Source organism: Arachis hypogaea, chromosome 20 (assembly GCF_003086295.3).
Source record: "Arachis hypogaea cultivar Tifrunner chromosome 20, arahy.Tifrunner.gnm2.J5K5, whole genome shotgun sequence".
NCBI classification, from domain to species: Eukaryota; Viridiplantae; Streptophyta; class Magnoliopsida; order Fabales; family Fabaceae; genus Arachis; species Arachis hypogaea.
Window position 1 is genome coordinate 25,563,866 of NC_092055.1, and position 19,510 is coordinate 25,583,375.

At 30.3% G+C, this 19,510-nt stretch overlaps 1 protein-coding gene across 4 annotated transcripts; it reads left to right on the top strand.

Annotated features, from left to right (window-relative positions):
* Positions 1–14,925: 14,925 nt before the first annotated feature.
* LOC112783009 (WUSCHEL-related homeobox 13) lies at positions 14,926–18,979 on the top strand. 4 transcript variants are annotated; one of them, XM_025825731.3, is made up of 4 exons: positions 14,926–15,483; positions 16,766–16,976; positions 17,578–18,111; positions 18,650–18,979. In XM_025825731.3, exons 2-4 carry the CDS (start codon positions 16,772–16,774, stop codon positions 18,733–18,735), a joined length of 825 nt encoding a protein of 274 aa, XP_025681516.1. In that variant the 5' UTR covers positions 14,926–15,483; positions 16,766–16,771; the 3' UTR covers positions 18,736–18,979. The 4 variants fall into 4 exon arrangements, with proteins under 4 accessions (XP_025681516.1, XP_025681517.1, XP_072085610.1 ...); XM_025825732.2 differs by having other exon boundaries at positions 15,003–15,483; positions 16,763–16,976; XM_072229509.1 differs by having other exon boundaries at positions 15,028–15,483; positions 15,907–16,976.
* The last annotated feature ends 531 nt before the right edge of the window (positions 18,980–19,510 follow it).

Genomic DNA, 19,510 nt, shown 5'->3' on the forward strand with positions numbered 1-19,510 from the left:
GTTTAGTTTGAAACCAATTGACAAATTGTCAGAATTGGTTTGTGATGATCGCATGCCAAAACTATTGCGTAGCATATTTGCAATTTGTAATGTCAATTCGTCAGAATTTTGAGTCCCTAGAACCTAACTCTGCTCTGATACCATATTACCATGGTACAAAATTTTAGAAAAAAAACGAAGAATTATTTAGAAAAGTATTATTTTTATTATTCATGTTTTTTCCTCTGTGATTACAAGATTCTTACTAATATACAGACCAAGAATATACTAAGAGTACGCTCGTTATAGAATAATATCATAATAAATTATATTAATTTTTTTTAATCCTCTTTGATATTTTTCTGATTTTGCTCCCTAATTATGATATTCTAATATGTAGCATCAGGCATTCTCATTAGGTCACATCTTTTCAGCTCTTTATCCTTCGTATCATCATCAGTGACTTGTCCTACTAAAGTCTAGAGTTGAGACAGAACTGCTCAATTGTATCATTGTCTGCATTATTTCATGGTTTATACTCCTTTTTGTATTCAAAAAGTGCCCTCTTAATATGGTATTTGTTCTACATATCAACTTTTTATATAGAAGAGAAAAAATGACATCTGTCTTATTAGCATCTCTTATCCTTTTTATCATTTTCTGTAAATTTTTTCTACCAAAAATATCTTGGATTTGTTGATAACCATCTCTATTTTCAGGTGGAAAGTGAACCAACCAAACACAATTTTTAAAATATTTTTTCTTTTAGATAGAACAAACACGGCATCTTCTTCTTTAGCTCTTCATGCATCTTGAATAGAGAAAGAGAAAGACTCATTTTATTCCGTCTTTTATTTCATAGAAAATACAATTAAAGAAACTATATTTTTATAAAAGGAACCATCTGCCTGAAATCTTAAGTTTTTTTTTTTTTTTTTCATTCTTAACATAGTTTACATAAAAGAAAGACTCCAATCATAATAAAACTATATTTTCAGGGTCAACGTGTCTTGAACAGAGGGAGAAAGACTAATAATGATCCTACATAGAAAATGCAAAGAAAGAAACTGTACTCTTTCAAAATGAGAATAAAAATAAAAGAAATTATTTGCCTAAAACGGTGAATCTTTTATTTTCATTCTTAACATAGTTATAAAAGAAATGCTCCAATTATAATGAAACTATATTTTCAGGGTCAATGTTATTAGAATATCATAATTAGAGAACAAAATTAGAAAAATGTCAAATAAGATTAGAAAAAAAATAAATGTAATTTATTAGGATATTATTTTATAATGAGCGTACTCTTAATGTACTCTTTGTTTATATATTGGTAAGAATCTTATACTTTTGATCTATATATTAGTAAGAACTTTATAATCACAGAAGAAAAAACATGAATAATAAAAATAATACTTTTTTAAATAATTCTTTTCTATCCTCTTTGATATTTTTTTGATTTTCTTCCCTAATTATGATATTCTAATAAATGTGTTTAGAGGCATAGGATTCGATGGTTCTAGAAATTTTGGACCGTTAAATGATCCAATAATAAAATATATTTTTTAAAATTTTTTAATAATTATTAAATAAATTTTATTTAATTTTAATTATTATTTAATTTTTATATATTATTTAATTATTAAATTTATTTTTTATTTTATAAGTTATTATTTTATTATTCATTTATTATATTTAGAGTAAACACCCAATCCGGTCCTTGTTCATTTTCACGAAAGACAAAGCGATCACTGTCTAAAAAAAAGGGACACTTTGATTCTCAACCTTTTTTATTTTGGGACAATACGATCCTTCTGTTAAAAAATTTATTAAATAATAATAAAAATAAGTTTTGTGGGGTTTTATTTGTATTTTGTGGGGAGTTTTAAACCTCCACAAACTATTAATAACTTTGTTTTTAAAAAATTTCTTCATCAATGGTGGTTAAGTGAAGAAAAACCATTGATAAAAGTGATGCCACATTAAAAAAGTAATTATAGTACAATACCTTTTAAAAGAAAAAAAATAACATCCAATAAGAAATGAAAAAAGAGAACTTTAATGTTGATAATATTAGTATTAGTGATGATGACGATAGAGGAGATAATGATGATGATAAAGTATGGTTACACAATAAAAATAATAGAGGTAGGAGTGATAATAATGAGGATGAAAAAGATAATGGTAGTAGTGATAATAATTAGTTATATTGTTGAAAAAATTTTTGTGGGGACTTAAAACCCCCCACAAAATACAAATAAAATCCCCACAAAACTAATTTTTATTATTATTTAATGAATTTTTTAACAGAGGGACCGTATTATCCCAAAATAAAAAGGTTAAAGGTCGAAGTGCTCTTTTTTTTGGACAAAGATCGCTTTGTCCTTCATAAAAATGGACAAAGACTGGATTGGGTCTTTACTCTTATATTTATTAATCATTAGAAACAAAAACAACAACAAAATAGATTTTTCATTAATCGTGACCTTCATAAATATTTTAGTAATGTGAATTAAGGGTTTTTTTCTTGATCATTCCATCGATGACCTACAACACAATCGATTGAATTTCGCGCACGGCAATATGGGTTTTTTCACAATTCAATTAATTAAAATTGTTATACAATGAATTAAATTTCACAAAACAACAAGAGTATTTTTTTATTCAATCGATTGGTATGATAATACAATCGATTAAAATTTGTACGTGATTAAAGTTTTTTTATATATTCTTCTATTGGTATGATATTATTTATATTTATATATATATATATATATCTTAGTTTACAAAATTCATATTTTTACGATGAAATAATGTCATTTTTATTTATTATTTCAACAACTATATCATACAAATATTACATTCTGTCAATTATATTTTATTTTATATAATTAATTTGTTTATAAAAAAATATTTTTTTTCATTCTGTTTACATATTTGCATATATTAATATTATTTTCATTCTTTAGATGTTTGTGACATAAATTGATATTTTTTAATCCTGACATAGAATCTTTTTAATTTTCTACTATTTTTGAGAGTAATATATTTTGCATTGATTGGAAAATGACATAGAATCTTTTTAATTTTCTACTATTTTTTAGAGCAATGTATTTTGCATTAATTGAAAAAAACTTATGTTTTATAGTGCAATTCAATCGGTAACAATTTCAATAAATTGAATTTTGAAAAAATTTATATTGCTATACAAAATTCAATCAATTGTGTTATACCTCTAATCGATTAAATTTTGAAAAAAAATTTTCTTTAATTAATTATGTTGTACGTCAAAGCAATTAAATTACCAAAAATTACGATTTTCTTGGCATTTAGAAAGGTAACGGATCAAAAAAAATCTAAACTTAGTGTGAAGTGTGAACAGAGGTGGCGAACGGTGTCCTTCTTCAATGAGAAGTATTTAAAGATTTTTAAAGACCAAGATACGAAATAACGTGGACAGAGACTTTTCATCTTCAACGTCATTACTAAAGAGTTGGAGAAGATGCATAAACTTAATATATTTGTTTAAATATATGTATTACTTAAAATTATAAAAATTTATTCTATTTCAAGTTTTCAACTGATTAATGAGCATGCAAAAATAATATACTAAATTATTTTTTATAATTTTGCTACAAAAAAAATTAATACTTAATAAATAAATATTGAAATATTTTTTCATGACATTTTACTAAATAATTTAATTTCAAATAATATAAAAATACAAATTAACTTTTGGTTTTTTTTAAATTTCAGATATTACCTTTAAATAAGTAAATCAAACTTGTCACTATTTAAAACATAGTTTTAAATTTAGCTTTTAAATTTTTTTGTTTACTGGATATGATTGAAATTTTTTTTTTTACTTTTAGTAAAAAATCTTATTTTTTAATTTAAAATTAAAAAATGATAAATTTACAATTTTTTTATTTTTTGGATATTGTCAGACTTTATTTTTTTAAAATAAAAATATTTAATTTTATAATTTAAAAATAAAAAATAAAAAATTTAGCTTTTCAATATTTTAAATTTTTTAAAAATATTTTTTGTTTTTTAAAAATTTAGCTTTTTTATTTTTTTGTTTATTAGATATGGTTGAAACTTTTTTATTTTTCTACTTTTAGTATAACATCTTATTTTTTAATTTAAAAATTAAAAAAAATAAATTTACAATTTTTTTTGTATTCTGGATATTACTGGATTTTATTTTTTTTAAATAAAAAATTTAATTTTGTAATTTAAAAAATAAAAAATTATTTTTTTAATATTTTAAATTCTTTTAAAAATATTTTTTGTTTTTAAAAATTTATTTTTTTTTTCATTTTTTTTGTTTATTGGATATGATTAGAATTTTTTATTTTTTTAATTTTAGTAAAAAATCTTTTTTTTTAATTTAAAATTTTAAAATTAATAAATTTACAATTTTTTGTTTTTTTAGATATTGGTGGATTTTATTTTATTCTTTTCGTTTAAATAAAAAAATTTAATTTTATAATTTAAAAATTAAAAAATAAAAAATTTAATTTTTTAACAATTCAAATTCTTTTAAAAATGTATTTTTATTTTTATATTTACTAGATAATACATGCTACATCCGGAACCTTAACTTTTTTTTTTACTAGAACTCTTCACAAATTTAGAATAAATTTATTTCAAAAATTTAAATTTTTTAACTTTTTTATTTATTGGATATGGTTGATGTAACACCCTCACTATCAGAAGTCACGCTTCCGGCTGCGCTACTCTGATAGCAAAAAGTATTACGACTACTTTACATACTAAATATTAAAATAGGAGCCTGTGACTCAACACTGTATCGCTGATTTCTTAGAAAACCGAAAATAAACACTTTATCTTAAGAAAAATACAAACAGGCATAGATTCATATACAAGATTCATTACATAATAACTCATAATATATTATACATATAAAACATACAATTCCTATCCCTCTTACAAACTTGTACTAACAAAAACGAGGGAAGAAAAATAATCTAATTAATACAACATCTTATAAAACAAACGCAATATATCTCTTCTTAATGCTTCTTCATCCGGTTCCTGAAAAGGATAAAACTGTAGGGGGTGAGAACCTAACCACACGGTCTCACCACAAAGTTTCAAAGTTGTCATAAGAAGATATTTAATAAAAAAACTGTTTTCAAGCTCAGTGATTATCATTGCCTTATGAATCTTTTAAAACCAATAGGAAATCGATCAAAACTCTTTCAAAAATACAATGTTTAATCTTTCAAAAGTCCAAAATATTTCCTTTCTTATAAGAAAATCTCAATCAGAAACCAACCATGCAATCAAACAACACAGTCATTAATTCAGCACCAAAGTTCATTCTCAAATGTAGCACACAAAGACAAACACAGGCAAGATAGACAAGGAAAGCACAAGTAGGTAGCAGTTACAGCAAATAGTCCAAGTAGCAGTTAAGAACAGTTTAGCAATTAGGCAAACCAAAACAAGTTCAAACCCAAGCAAAGCATACAAATGCATATGATGTATGCCTGTCCTATGGCTGATGAGGCTCATCTGTCGGTTATCCAGCCAACCCGACAAGTCTGAATTGTCCTTAGACCGTCCCCCGACGTGCATCCCCAAGAGTCTATGCATAGCTTTTTCTCAAATAATCAATATTGCTCAATGGGGGTAACATTCCCGGGAATTTATATAGTGCCCGGTCACACTTACGTTGTAGGGTCAACAGAGTATCGAGTTTTCAACCTGGTACACGTGGTGGCAAGCCACGGCACTTAATCCAGAGAACCTCGTATCTCAGGTATTTCAAATTCATAAGCCACATAAATAATTCATTCATCATTCATCAATATCTAAATCATTCTCAATATCATCATCATTCGTCAATCCATATCCCATTTCCAAATTCATTCAAAAATCATATTTCAAATCAATCCTCATCATCCTTCTTTCCGTTAATCAACAATCTCAATCCAAAACATAATTCTTTCTTTTCCAAATAAATCAATCTTACATATAATGTTTAAGAATTAAATCTTTTTAAACAATTACTTCAAACAAAACTTCCAATTTTATAAAATTTCGGCAGCATCTCCTCTAAAACTCGGATTCTGCCACCCTTTTCGGGTCCCAACCAAACCAAACCAAACACCTGTTAACCAGTTAAATCACTTCCAACAACCATTACAACACTCAACCCAAGGAAATTACAAAATTCAGAATTCAATCAACCAATCCTATAAATTACAATTTTAATCAACTTCAACCAACAGCAATCAGTCAATAATTAAGAATTCTCAGTCTTTTCTAAACAATTTCAAATCAAACCGTTCTGGAAAGCTAATTTAATCTTTAAAATTATTTTAAAATATTAATTATGGTATAAAAGTACTAATTGATTCTCAATAAATTACTCTAATTGAAAATACATGGTAATATAATTAATTTTCTTTATCTTTAACTTAAAGTATTAAATGATATAAATATAAAGCATCTAAAATCGAATCATATAAAATTCTTATTATCTCATAACTACCAACTTTATAATTTAAATATAGAAAATAATTCAATAATTATAAATTTGAACAAAATTCTAATTTAAATAGCCAAACCTCATTATTTTCAAATTTCTAGAACTTTAAATCATAAATAGAAAAATAATCCATAGGCATAGAGTTTGGATAAAAACTTTAATTTATTTCAAATCCGATCAATTGCCTTTAATTATTTTCATTAAGAATAATTTCTGAAATTAAAACTATAAATAAATATATAATTTGGGATTAGTTCAAAATAGAACTTTTCAAAAGTATTGGGTCTTACATCCTACCCACCTTATAAAAATTTTCGTCCTCGAAAATTGATACAAAATTAAAGAGATTTCATATTACTTCGCTCTTGAACTTATTTAAAGAAAAGGCAAAAAGTTCTCAGTATATATTCATATAGTTTCAAATACCAGAATTTTTATATGGCATAAAAATATAAAAGGTATAAGTATGATGTGAAACAAAATTACAAGATAGGCTTGATGCACAAAATAATATATTTCACACGTGTGATGGTAATGCAAGGCGGCAAAAGGCTATAAAGCAAGCCGGGGTTAAAATGATGTGCTCAACATCTGTATACTAATCTCATACCAACTTCAAAGACTCAACTATTCGAACTTCAATATAACTTATCTCCACCATTCTCAACTGTACTTCATTGAGCAACTCATCCGAAGGTTTTCAACCTCGTCAACACTTCATAAATCTTAATGGTCACAAACCCAACATCAACAAAATTCTTTCACATGAAATAATGTTCCACAACTCCCTGCAACATTGTATATTTACAAGTTTCACCTTTTACGTCCATCAAACGTACCCTAAGGAATTAATGTGTCGCTTACTAACTTCAACAGTCACACAAGATACCAAAACTAACATCGAGTATACTCCGAAGGATAATAGACCTTAGAAAAGAAAGAAAAGCGGCAAGGACCGTATTCGCGAGAATTTGAAAGAATTGTTGAAATCACAAGTAGACAAGGATAAACAAGAAATGAAGAATGTTGGAAAGAGGATCAACTGATAACTTTAAGGGTAACTCTTGAGTCGAAGGGATTCGATAGGATCAATAAGATGAAAAACAACACAGTATTTTGAAACGAAATCAAGATGAATAAAAAAATATGAGGTTTACAGAAGAAGAATATCCAAACCAAAGACAAAGTTTATAGAACTCAAGAGTATGGTTTAAAAATATTTTCGAATGCATTGTTTGTAAAGAATGGAAAACTTAAGGGGATATCATTTCATGTTCTGAAAGAGAAAATGGGTAACAAACATCCTTCAAAAGATTAATAAAAGCATAAATATAGCATTATTTCAATATAAATTCAAGTGGAAATAGATTACACAAACTTTGTAAATGGAAGGATTAATTTGGCTAAGAGCTAAATTGTATTTTCTCTTCTTTTTCAAGCATGTATGAAAACTACAATTTTGTTGGAAGAAAATCTGACATAAAGTTTTACTCCTAAAAGAAAAGATGATGCATTACAAATGAACATGTTTAAATCACATACGGAAATTTTCAAAGTATAAAGTAAAGGAGTGTAGCCTAAATTGAAAGCGATTTTATTAAAACTTTAATAAACGGTTATATCGCCCCGGAACGAGTTCAAATCACATCAAAGAGAGGCACTGCTCAAGTAAAGCAATTCAAAGTCAGGGACAATTTTGCATAAGAATAAATCAAAACTTGTTTAAAAAGGTTTAAAACAAAATTCCAATAATATACTTGAAGTTACAACTTTATAAAGATGTTCAATAATATTAAGATGCGCTAAAAAGGAAACTAATTCATTTTAAGAAAGGAACTTAAAGGATTTCGATTAGGATTCATAAAGCATGTCACTCATAGAAACGAAAAGCTTAAAAAGGAACTCAGCAACTTAAAGAAGTTGATTCAAAACTTAAATTTCTCCAAAAAGAACTCACTAGGCACGGATTATCAAATGAGTTTTCAATTGGTCCAAAGGAATACAAAATGCGTCAGGAAAGATAACTTAATCAATGGAAAATTCTCAAAAAAGAACCTTTGACTAAAGAAAGACAAATAAAAGAACAAATGGTGCATTAGATGGAAATGAATTCAAGTTGACTCGAATGAGCATGAGATTCATAAGAAATGAAAAACTAAGACTAATGGTGACGTTCAAAAAAGGTGAGAGAGTAATTAAAAACAGAATCAAATATAACATTCTCAGAAATGAAAAGCTTAAGAAAGAAATTGGTCTATTCACAAGAAGAATGATATGAGTCCAACATTTTTTTTTCTAAAAGAACAATAATTGCATAAACAATGTATTATGCTAAACCAAATTCAAATTAAAAATAAAATAGGTGAAGTTTACCAAACAAAAACTAACTGGGAAGAGATAAAAACCTTTCTTTGAAAAATATCTAAGTATATAATCAAATAAGGATATTCGTAAAAATTGTAATAAAATTGCTAGAAAATCAAATTGTATTTAAAGTATATATACATTTCCATAAATCAGTGAAGAAACAGGCGAGGTATTGGAAACAATTAGTTTTAAACTGTATAAGAATCTTTCAATGTTTATATAAAGTACATATCAAATTAAAAGCGGTTTTGTTAAGATTTAAAGAATGACTGTAATTATCGTCAAATAAGGGGAAAACTAAATTATAATTTATTTACAAAGGACTCAAAATATGAACTTAAAAATGTGTATTGCATCAAAACAGATTCAAATGTATATATAAAAAAATACATGATTCAAGTGGAAGTGGCTAAATAAAGAAGGTAAATACACCAAGGGTTTTAAACAGGCATATGCAGCCAGGATCAAACAAGAGCGTATATGAACAAGAGAGTAGGATTGAAAGATAATTTGATCACTTTTCAAGAAAAGTATCGCAGACAGGAACCTTAGAGCGTTCCAAGCAGGAATAAGATACGTAATATTCGTAGAGTTCAAGACACTTAACCGCGTAACTTTGAGAAATAATTTCTAACGTTCCCAAGACCCGCGACTCACGATATTTATGACTCTCATATCGTCTATGATAACCCATTGGTGCTTCCATATACATAATTCACAGTGCTAAGCCGGCCAAACTTAATACCAGGAATTATGCAATGCAAGACTAATAGCATTAATCAATAGGCCGTCATGTGCATAAAGCTCTAATTCTCGTTATTCAAACAAGACCTACTACATGACCGACTCACAGAGTATGCAATTGTTACATAATCAGTCCATTCCCAAGGCTCTACAGGAAAGACCGCTCTGATACCACAATGTAACACCCTCACTATCAGAAGTCACGCTTCCGGCTGCGCTACTCTGATAGCAAAAAGTATTACGACTACTTTACATACTAAATATTAAAATAGGAGCCTGTGACTCAACACTGTATCGCTGATTTCTTAGAAAACCGAAAATAAACACTTTATCTTAAGAAAAATACAAACAGGCATAGATTCATATACAAGACTCATTACATAATAACTCATAATATATTATACATATAAAACATACAATTCCTATCCCTCTTACAAACTTGTACTAACAAAAACGAGGGAAGAAAAATAATCTAATTAATACAACATCTTATAAAACAAACGCAGTATATCTCTTCTTAATGCTTCTTCATCCGGTTCCTGAAAAGGATAAAACTGTAGGGAGGTGAGAACCTAACCACACGGTCTCACCACGAAGTTTCAAAGTTGTCATAAGAAGATATTTAATAAGAAAACTGTTTTCAAGCTCAGTGATTATCATTGCCTTATGAATCTTTTAAAACCAATAGGAAATCGATCAAAACTCTTTCAAAGAAACAATGTTTAATCTTTCAAAAGTCCAAAATCTTTCCTTTCTTATAAGAAAATCTCAATCAGAAACCAACCATGCAATCAAACAACACAGTCATTAATTCAGCACCAAAGTTCATTCTCAAATGTAGCACACAAGGACAAACACAGGCAAGACAGACAAGGAAAGCACAAGTAGGTAGCAGTTACAGCAAATAGTTCAAGTAGCAGTTAAGAACAGTTTAGCAATTAGGCAAACTAAAACAAGTTCAAACCCAAGCAAAGCATACAAATGCATATGATGTATGCCTGTCCTATGGCTGATGAGGCTCATCTGTCGGTTATCCAGCCAACCCGACAAGTCTGAATTGTCCTTAGACCGTCCCCCGACGTGCATCCCCAAGAGTCTATGCATAGCTTTTTCTCAAATAATCAATATTGCTCAATGGGGGTAACATTCCCGAGAATTTATATAGTGCCCGGTCACACTTACGTCGTAGGGTCAATAGAGTATCGAGTTTTCAACCTGGTACACGTGGTGGCAAGCCACGGCACTTAATCCAGGGAACCTTGTATCTCAGATATTTCAAATTCATAAGCCACATAAATAATTCATTCATCATTCATCAATATCTAAATCATTCTCAATATCATCATCATTCGTCAATCCATATCCCATTTCCAAATTCATTCAAAAATCATATTTCAAATCAATCCTCATCATCCTTCTTTCCGTTAATCAACAATCTCAATCCAAAACATAATTCTTTCTTTTCCAAATAAATCAATCTTACATATAATGTTTAAGAATTAAATCTTTTTAAACAATTACTTCAAACAAAACTTCCAATTTTATAAAATTTCGGCAGCATCTCCTCTAAAACTCGGATTCTGCCACCCTTTTCGGGTCCCAACCAAACCAAACCAAACACCTGTTAACCAGTTAAATCACTTCCAACAACCATTACAACACTCAACCCAAGGAAATTACAAAATTCAGAATTCAATCAACCAATCCTATAAATTACAATTTTAATCAACTTCAACCAACAGCAATCAGTCAATAATTAAGAATTCTCAGTCTTTTCTAAACAGTTTCAAACCAAACCGTTCTGGAAAGCTAATTTAATCTTTAAAATTATTTTAAAATATTATTTATGGTATAAAAGTACTAATTGATTCTCAATAAATTACTCTAATTGAAAATACATGGTAATATAATTAATTTTCTTTATCTTTAACTTAAAGTATTAAATGATATAAATATAAAGCATCTAAAATCGAATCATATAAAATTCTTATTATCTCATAACTACCAACTTTATAATTTAAATATAGAAAATAATTCAATAATTATAAATTTGAACAAAATTCTAATTTAAATAGCCAAACCTCATTATTTTCAAATTTCTAGAACTTTAAATCATAAATAGAAAAATAATCCATAGGCATAGAGTTTGGATAAAAACTTTAATTTATTTCAAATCCGATCAATTGCCTTTAATTATTTTCATTAAGAATAATTTCTGAAATTAAAACTATAAATAAATATATAATTTGGGATTAGTTCAAAATAGAACTTTTCAAAAGTATTGGTCTTACAGTTGAGATTACTTTATTTTTCTATTTTTAGAAAAAAAATTATTTTTTAATTTAAAAATTAAAAAAAGAATAAATTTGCAATTTTTTATTTTTTGAATATTGCTAAACTTTATTTTTTTTAAATAAAAAATTTAATTTTATAATCTAAAAATTTAAAAATAAAAATTTAATTTTTTAATATTTTAAATTCTTTTAAAAATATATTTTTTAAACAAAAAAAATTAAAAAACTAAATTTAAAACTAATTTAACTTTTTGTTTTTATTTTTATTTTTATGCTACTAAGTGTTTGATGAAATATCTCACTTAGTTACATAGTAGATTTTATATTCTTGGCTTGGATTGAGAAATTTGGTGACCTTGAGTCATTAATGTCCAAGTTAATTGATAATTTAGAGATATTAATTAATCTTGTTTTCAATAATGCTAATCTTTTACTAATTCAATTAGTAAGTTGGATAGGACTTGTAGATTAGGGTTTACGCTTTATAATTATCATGGGTTTACGCTTTTTTTTTTTAGTCACAAAAAAAAAAACTCTTGTCAAGATCTTTTAAAACTAATTCACTTTCTCTCCTCTAGTTAATTGCCTTGATTCTTTTTTAGTTTAAGCTCATTGTCATTTAATTTTTAATTGTGCTTTTACCTTCTTGCTATTTATATTTTTGTTAATTGCGAACAAACTCCTTTTTTTTTCATAGTCAATCATTGAGCACTACATTACAACTCTTAGGTAGCGTTTGGTGGAGAGACAGAGACGGAAAGACTGAGACTGAGAGACAGAGACTAAGAGACAGGGATTGAAATAAATTTCAGTATTCTGTTTGGTACAAAATGGGAGACAGGAATTGAAACAATAATGAAACTCTAATTTAATTTGCACAAAAGATAAAATTAGAATTAATTAATTGAAATGAAAGTATTTTAGGTATAAAATGTTATTAAAGTTTCAGTCTCCATCTCTAAAAATTTCAGTCCTCTGTGTCTCTACTTTTTGGAGGTACTGAAATACTGAAATTTTAGAGACAGAGACAGAAATTTTAGTACCAGTCTCTGAACTAACAAACACGATACTGAGTCTCAGTCTTTCAGTCTCTGTCTCAGTACCTCAAAACAAACGCTACCTAGGGAGAATGACATAGGATTAAACTCCCGATTATTGATTTGAAACTTTGTGACACTTTTACTAAAATTTGAAGAATATTGAATTCTGGTTTAGAGCTACAACGAATCTTGAGTTTTGAAATTGTGAATTTTCTAAACTCGTTTTTAGCATTCATCATCGCTATATATTAGATATTAGATCATCTCCAATAATATTTTCATTTTCAATTTCATTTTGGACATTTGTAGGACCATTTGTCATAAATAGTAATTTGAAGAGTAAAGTATCATTTTTGTCCCCAACATTTGGGGTAAATCCTATTTGTGTCCCTAACGTTTAAATCGTCCTATTTGTATCCCTAACGTTTGTAAAAGTGATTCAATGTTATCCTGCCGACAATTACATATCATAAGTGCTTTAGTTTGAGTTTTAAAAATCTCTTTCTGAAGTCAGAATACAAATGTCTGGGATAGAATCGATGATCTACTCCGAAAAATAGCTCATCAAATGTTGAAACTAATTCCTACAACATTTACATAATTCACTTTTTTAGGGACATAATTGAATCTAAACACAAATAGTGGTATAATATTAAAATCGACCACATCTAAGTGAGACCTAATTGAGAATGAATACATCCAAGTGAGAATAGTTGAAAATATAATCTGATTTGTTAGTATAATTGATAGTAGGATAACATTGAATTACTTTATAAACGTTAAGGATACAAATAGGACGATTTAAACGTTAGGGACACAAATAGAACTTACCCCCAAACGTTGGGGACAAAAACGATACTTTACTCTAATTTGAAATTGAAAGTAAAACTTGTTCCTCCAATGCTTAGTTTCAATTCAATTAGAATTTTATTTTAATCATTATTATACGAGTGACAAAATTTTATTTGTTCTCTATTAAGGTGATACCGTATCACTAAGGAGATACCAGTTTCATTTCATCAATTAACTCTAATGCAGATTTTAATTCTAAATCAATTCACTTCTTGAAAGTATAGTTCTGAAAATCGGACTGGACCGGTTGGTCGAACCGAAAAACAAAAGGTTTGCGGTTCATTCAACAAGAGAAACCGTAATTTTAGAAACAGTTTAGAAAACCTCAAACCGGCTTGAAATTGACCGGTCAGACCGAACCAGTAACCGACTGGTTTTGTTGAAACGATGCCATTTGAAGTTAAAAAAGAAACCAGATTCCTTTCTCCCTTCCCCTTCTCCTCACATGTTCCTCTTCAGAGCTTTTTGGTTTTGCTTTCAAACAAATCCTAGCCATCTAACCTCCACTCCCGCTGCAAGGAGTGAGGTACTACCGCCGTCCGTTGCGCTATAGTCATACTCCAAGTCTCCAACCCTTGTTCATTCTCACGGTCTCACCAATCGTAGCTTCTTCCTCAAGATCGATGCTCGCGTTTGGTTTTCGTCTGCTCAGCGCGCTTCTGCCATCGTCTGTCGTCGTGCTCGTCGTCTGATCGCCATCGTCCGTCGCACTCAACTGCTCTTCCTTGTGCTCTGCCCAAACTGCTTAGATCGAAGGTAATGGCTTCTCTGCTCAATACTCCACGCCGCGCGCCTCTTCCACGTCACCAGAGCCTTTGGTCCTGAGAGTCTCGTGTTCGATTGTCACGGGGGAGGGCTATACACCGACGTTGCTGACGGCCGAATTCTAAAGTGAGAAGGAGATGAAGTTGATTGGACTGAGTTTGCTGTCACCTCTTCCAATAGGTACCAAAATGTGAACTTGTTTCTAAAATTGTGAACTTGATGTGAATTTGAGTGTTAATAACTAACAACCATGGTTCTGAAAATCGAATTAGACTGACCAGTCTGACTAGACCAGTGGCTTTTGCGGTTTGGTTCAACATAAAAAACCGCCAAAATCAAAATCGTTCTCAAACCGTTGAGTCGGCTGAGAACCGATTGGTTGGACCGAGCTAGGACCCAGCCAGTTTTGAAAAACGGCGTCGTTTTTTACCTTTTATTAGAAAATGAAATGGCCAGGTTCTCAATCCCTCCCTCCAACCATTCCTTAATCTTTCTCCCCAAAACACAACCCTAGGTTGCAAGTCCCCCACCGCCACAGGGAGTGAGCCTCAGCGCCGCCGTTCGTTGCTCTCAAGCACCACCGTATTTTCGTCCGTTCGTCCGCGCTTCTTCCTCATTCAGCAAGCGGTGCGTCTTCCTCGAGCGCGCCGTCAGTCGCTGCCTCGCTGGTCTTCGTCTGCTCAGCCGCTCTTCTGCCGCCGTCTGTCGTGCTCAGCCACAACCGTCTTGGTCTGGTCGTCCTGGTCGAAGAATCCAACCCATCTCCTCGTTCACGAAGCGCAGCTTCTCCTCAAGCTCGTTGTCCGCCGTCTGCCCTTAGTTTGCCGAATCGCACTTCTGCCGTCCGTCGTCCTGCTCATCGCCTGGTCTCCGTCTCCGTCGTGCTTCTGCTCCTCTTCTCAGACTACTCAGAACGAAGGTAATGGCTTCGGTAATGGCTTCAATTATTTTTAAATGATCGTTATCTGTTCTTACATGGTTCTTAGTTCTCTGTTCTGCTGGTGCCTTTTAATTTGATGAGCTTCTATTTATTCATTATGATCGAATATTTGAAAAATAGGTGTTTATAATTGAATTATGGAATTATGGGTAGGGAGTTATGGAATTTGAAAATAGGTGTGTGAAATTGAATTATGATTTTTTTTGCAGCTCACTATGGAATTTGAAAATAGCAAATAGGTGTTTGAAATTGCGGGTGCCTTTCTTGTTATGAAGTTTGATTAGTAGCTTTGCTAGTAATAACAAACATGATCTCTAGGCCTCTAATATCTACATGCACCTTTTCTTCCTAGGTTTGTCCTGGTAGTGTAATCTCCACTCATCCCAAATCTTTACATGATAGGAACAAATAAGAGCAAGACTTACTGGAGAGTGCAAAAGATTGTCCATTTAGACCCTTCTAAGCTAAATGCGCATGAAGATTCTACCTTGTATACAGACAATGAAATCTGTGATTTGGTGAAGGGATAAGTCCACGGGTGGACTCAACTTGTTATGAAATCCATGTGAAAATTTTTTGCAATAGATATCTATGTGAATTTGTCGTTCGTAATTTCCTTATGTGTTTTGTGTTTTGAAGATATTGTTGTTCGTCATACGTTGCAGGTGATTATGATTTTGTGTTTATGCTCTATTCAGTATTTTGTTGTGCTGCTGTTTTGTGGGTTGTGATTATTTTGTGTAGTGATGTGCTACTTTGTGTTTTGTGATTAATTGTGCTTAGCTATTTTTCTAGTGAAAGTTAAGTTGATATAGAAAGAAACTTCATTTTGACTAATGAATGATAAATTATGAAATTGTTAATAATTGATAAGATCAAAGCTTATATTAGATTTTGGTTGATGTAGTACTTTAAATTTGAAAGACATTTTGAAGTTTATATTAGATTATAATTATGTTTTAGGATATTTATTTATAATTATTTTATTATAAAACGGTTTTACCAGTTAGACCACAGTTGAACCGGTTAGACCAATAAACCAGTGACTAGAGCAGTTTAATGACCGGTCCGGTTTTTAGAACCTTGCTAAGAACTCAGCAGTGTTTTTTTATTATAGGACAAAAGTTTCAATGCTACTAATATGCTAGTAAAATTATTGCTTTTATTTTTTATTTTCTTCAAAGAACAAACATCAAAGTTTATTTATTTATTCGCTAAGAAATGTTTGAAATTTGAATGAATGAGTTTGTACATGTAGCAGAGAGAGATGGTGAATGCAATGGAGTGGCAGAAGCAGCAACAGCAGAATCCGAATCAGCAGAGGAATGTGATTGCCGGAGAGATCATGTATGTGAAGGTGATGACCGATGAGCAGTTAGAGACTCTGAGGAAGCAGATCGCTGTATATGCCACCATTTGTGAGAAGCTCATTGAGATGCACAAAACCCTCTCTGCTCAGCAAGACCTTGCTGGTAACTCACTTTTCATCAATTAATATAGCTTGTACATAATTGGTTATTGTTACAGTTTGATTTTGATTGAATGTTAATGTAACGTTTTTTTATTTTTCTTTTATACCATTTTAATGCAACTCTTTTTAAGGAGCTTGATCGTGTAACGGTTAGGAAGTTGCATTTATTTAGGAGTAGTAAATACTGAGAATAATAAATCAGGTACAATCCTTTGGAAGTTTGTTATGGCTAATTATTTATTGCCATTCAGTTGGAGTATAGGAAAATTTAGTCATAAATTAGTTATAGTTATTGGATTCTGTTAAAATTTCAGTTAGTTAGTTATGTAGTTGGTTTTCGGTGGTTAGTTATCATGGGGTGTTCACTCGGTCCAATAATTACTGTCATGTTTATAAAATTGGTGCATTTCATAACTGTCATATTACTTTATTGTTAAAATGTCAATTAGTGTATGGAACACCAATACTTAAAAAACTATTTGCTTAATGATAATGTGTCAGAATATCAAAAGTAAAAGATTGGAGAAGAAAGATGGAGTTGAGGGGGAAAAAGTTATGATGTGTTGTTTGTTGAAGGAAATTTGTTTTTTTTGTCTTGTCAGGGATCAGGCTTGGAAGCATGTATTGTGATCCATTGATGGCCTCTTCTGGCCACAAAATAACTTCCCGGCAGCGGTGGACTCCGACATCTGTGCAGCTTCAGATTCTTGAGAGGATATTTGATCAGGGGACCGGAACTCCAAGCAAGGAGAAGATCAAGGAGATTACTGCTGAACTTAGTAAGCATGGTCAAATTTCTGAGACTAACGTCTACAACTGGTTTCAGAACCGACGTGCTAGATCGAAAAGAAAGCAGCAGAATGTGGCAGCTAGCAATAACACTAACACCAACACGGAATCAGAAGTAGAGACTGAGGTTGATTCCAAGGATAAGAAGACTAAACCAGAGGAGTTTCAGTCGCAGCAGAGTCTCGCTAACGTGGCTGCTCAGAATGTCTGCTTCCATAACCCTGACTTGCCTTACTTGAATCCGGAATCCAATAAATCAGATTCCATTTTCCCATCAGATGGTAGCCTAACATCTACAAGCAACTTTGATCATATGCCTGTTTTCAATGGGATGATAGCAAATTCAAGTATGTTACTTGTTCTGCTTTTTGCCTTTACATAATTTTTATAAGTCAAATCATTTTAGTTTATATGAAAACCAAGATTAGCATTCTCTAATATTTATGGCTCGTTAGGAATACCAAGAGATCTATTATTCAATTAACTTAGTCATGACACATTAAAAAGATGTAGTAAATATTTGAGAAATATGGAATGCAATTCCTCAAGAACCCTAACTACTAGCGCAAATTAATTTTGGTTTGAGCATCATCGCCTCTGCTTTTCATGAATTCCATCATCATGTTTAGTGCTTATTGTGCTTTATATTTGAAGCTCTCAAGTCACAAAATTTGTAACTCAAAAATCCTATTCAGTACTTTGTAAAGTCATGCATTAAGTTTGCATGCACGTTCTCTGGTAATTGACGCATCTCTTCTCTTGTGTGTTTGAATTATTGAGCTATTACTTAATTTATAAATGAAGCTTTGGCGTTGTAAAAATTATGGGGTTCAGCAAAGGGTTATACTTAAATGAGTTTCTTTATGTATATATTCATTTTTGCAGGGAGTGATTACCTTGCTGGAAAAATGGAAGCACCTGATAGTTACAACATATACCATGAAGGAGGAGACTACAACATTACAGGTTGACACATTGAGATTCAGTGTTAACTTGTGCGAACTGTGATTAGCTTGTAAAGAAACAAGGGTGTGGTTTATTGAGCTTGTATTAATGAGAAAGCACATTTGAACCAATCCAAAAAGTGGGAACTTGTATAAACTTTACATATATAGTAATCTTTTATGATAGTAACTCAACATTTTTAATTTTGAGAATGCAATGTAAATGCTGACTTCATGTAAAATTGGTATTTTATAGGCATCTATTACCTAAGGACTTTTCTTGGTTGGTCTTTACTATTGTGTAGAATTAAGTTTTATCTACACATGTAGATAGACACTTGTCGAATGGGCTGCGCTGGATGGCCCATGACCTGCAACCGTGATGTTTGCGGCAATATCTCAAAAGTGACACCGCAGGAAACCAACTCTAGCAGGGTCAGTGCTTTGTTGGAAGGTTAGGGTGTTAAGTATGGGTAGTTAGTATTTAATAGTAGTGTGGTTAATTAGAAGAGTTTGTTGTGACTGATGTGCATGGATGAATGCTCCTTTAATAAATTGTGACTTTCTTTACAATTCAGAGCGGTTAACTTTTTCAATATAGATGTTAAGTTTATCAAGACAAAATTAAATTTAATTATGTTTGAAAGTATAGTTTTTGTGTGCATATAAATAAAAGCATGATATAAAACAAATTACACAGCAATAACAACAAACACTCTTCTTTATATATTTATATGCTGCGATATATATATATATATATATATATATATATATATATATATATATCACTCTTCTTTATATG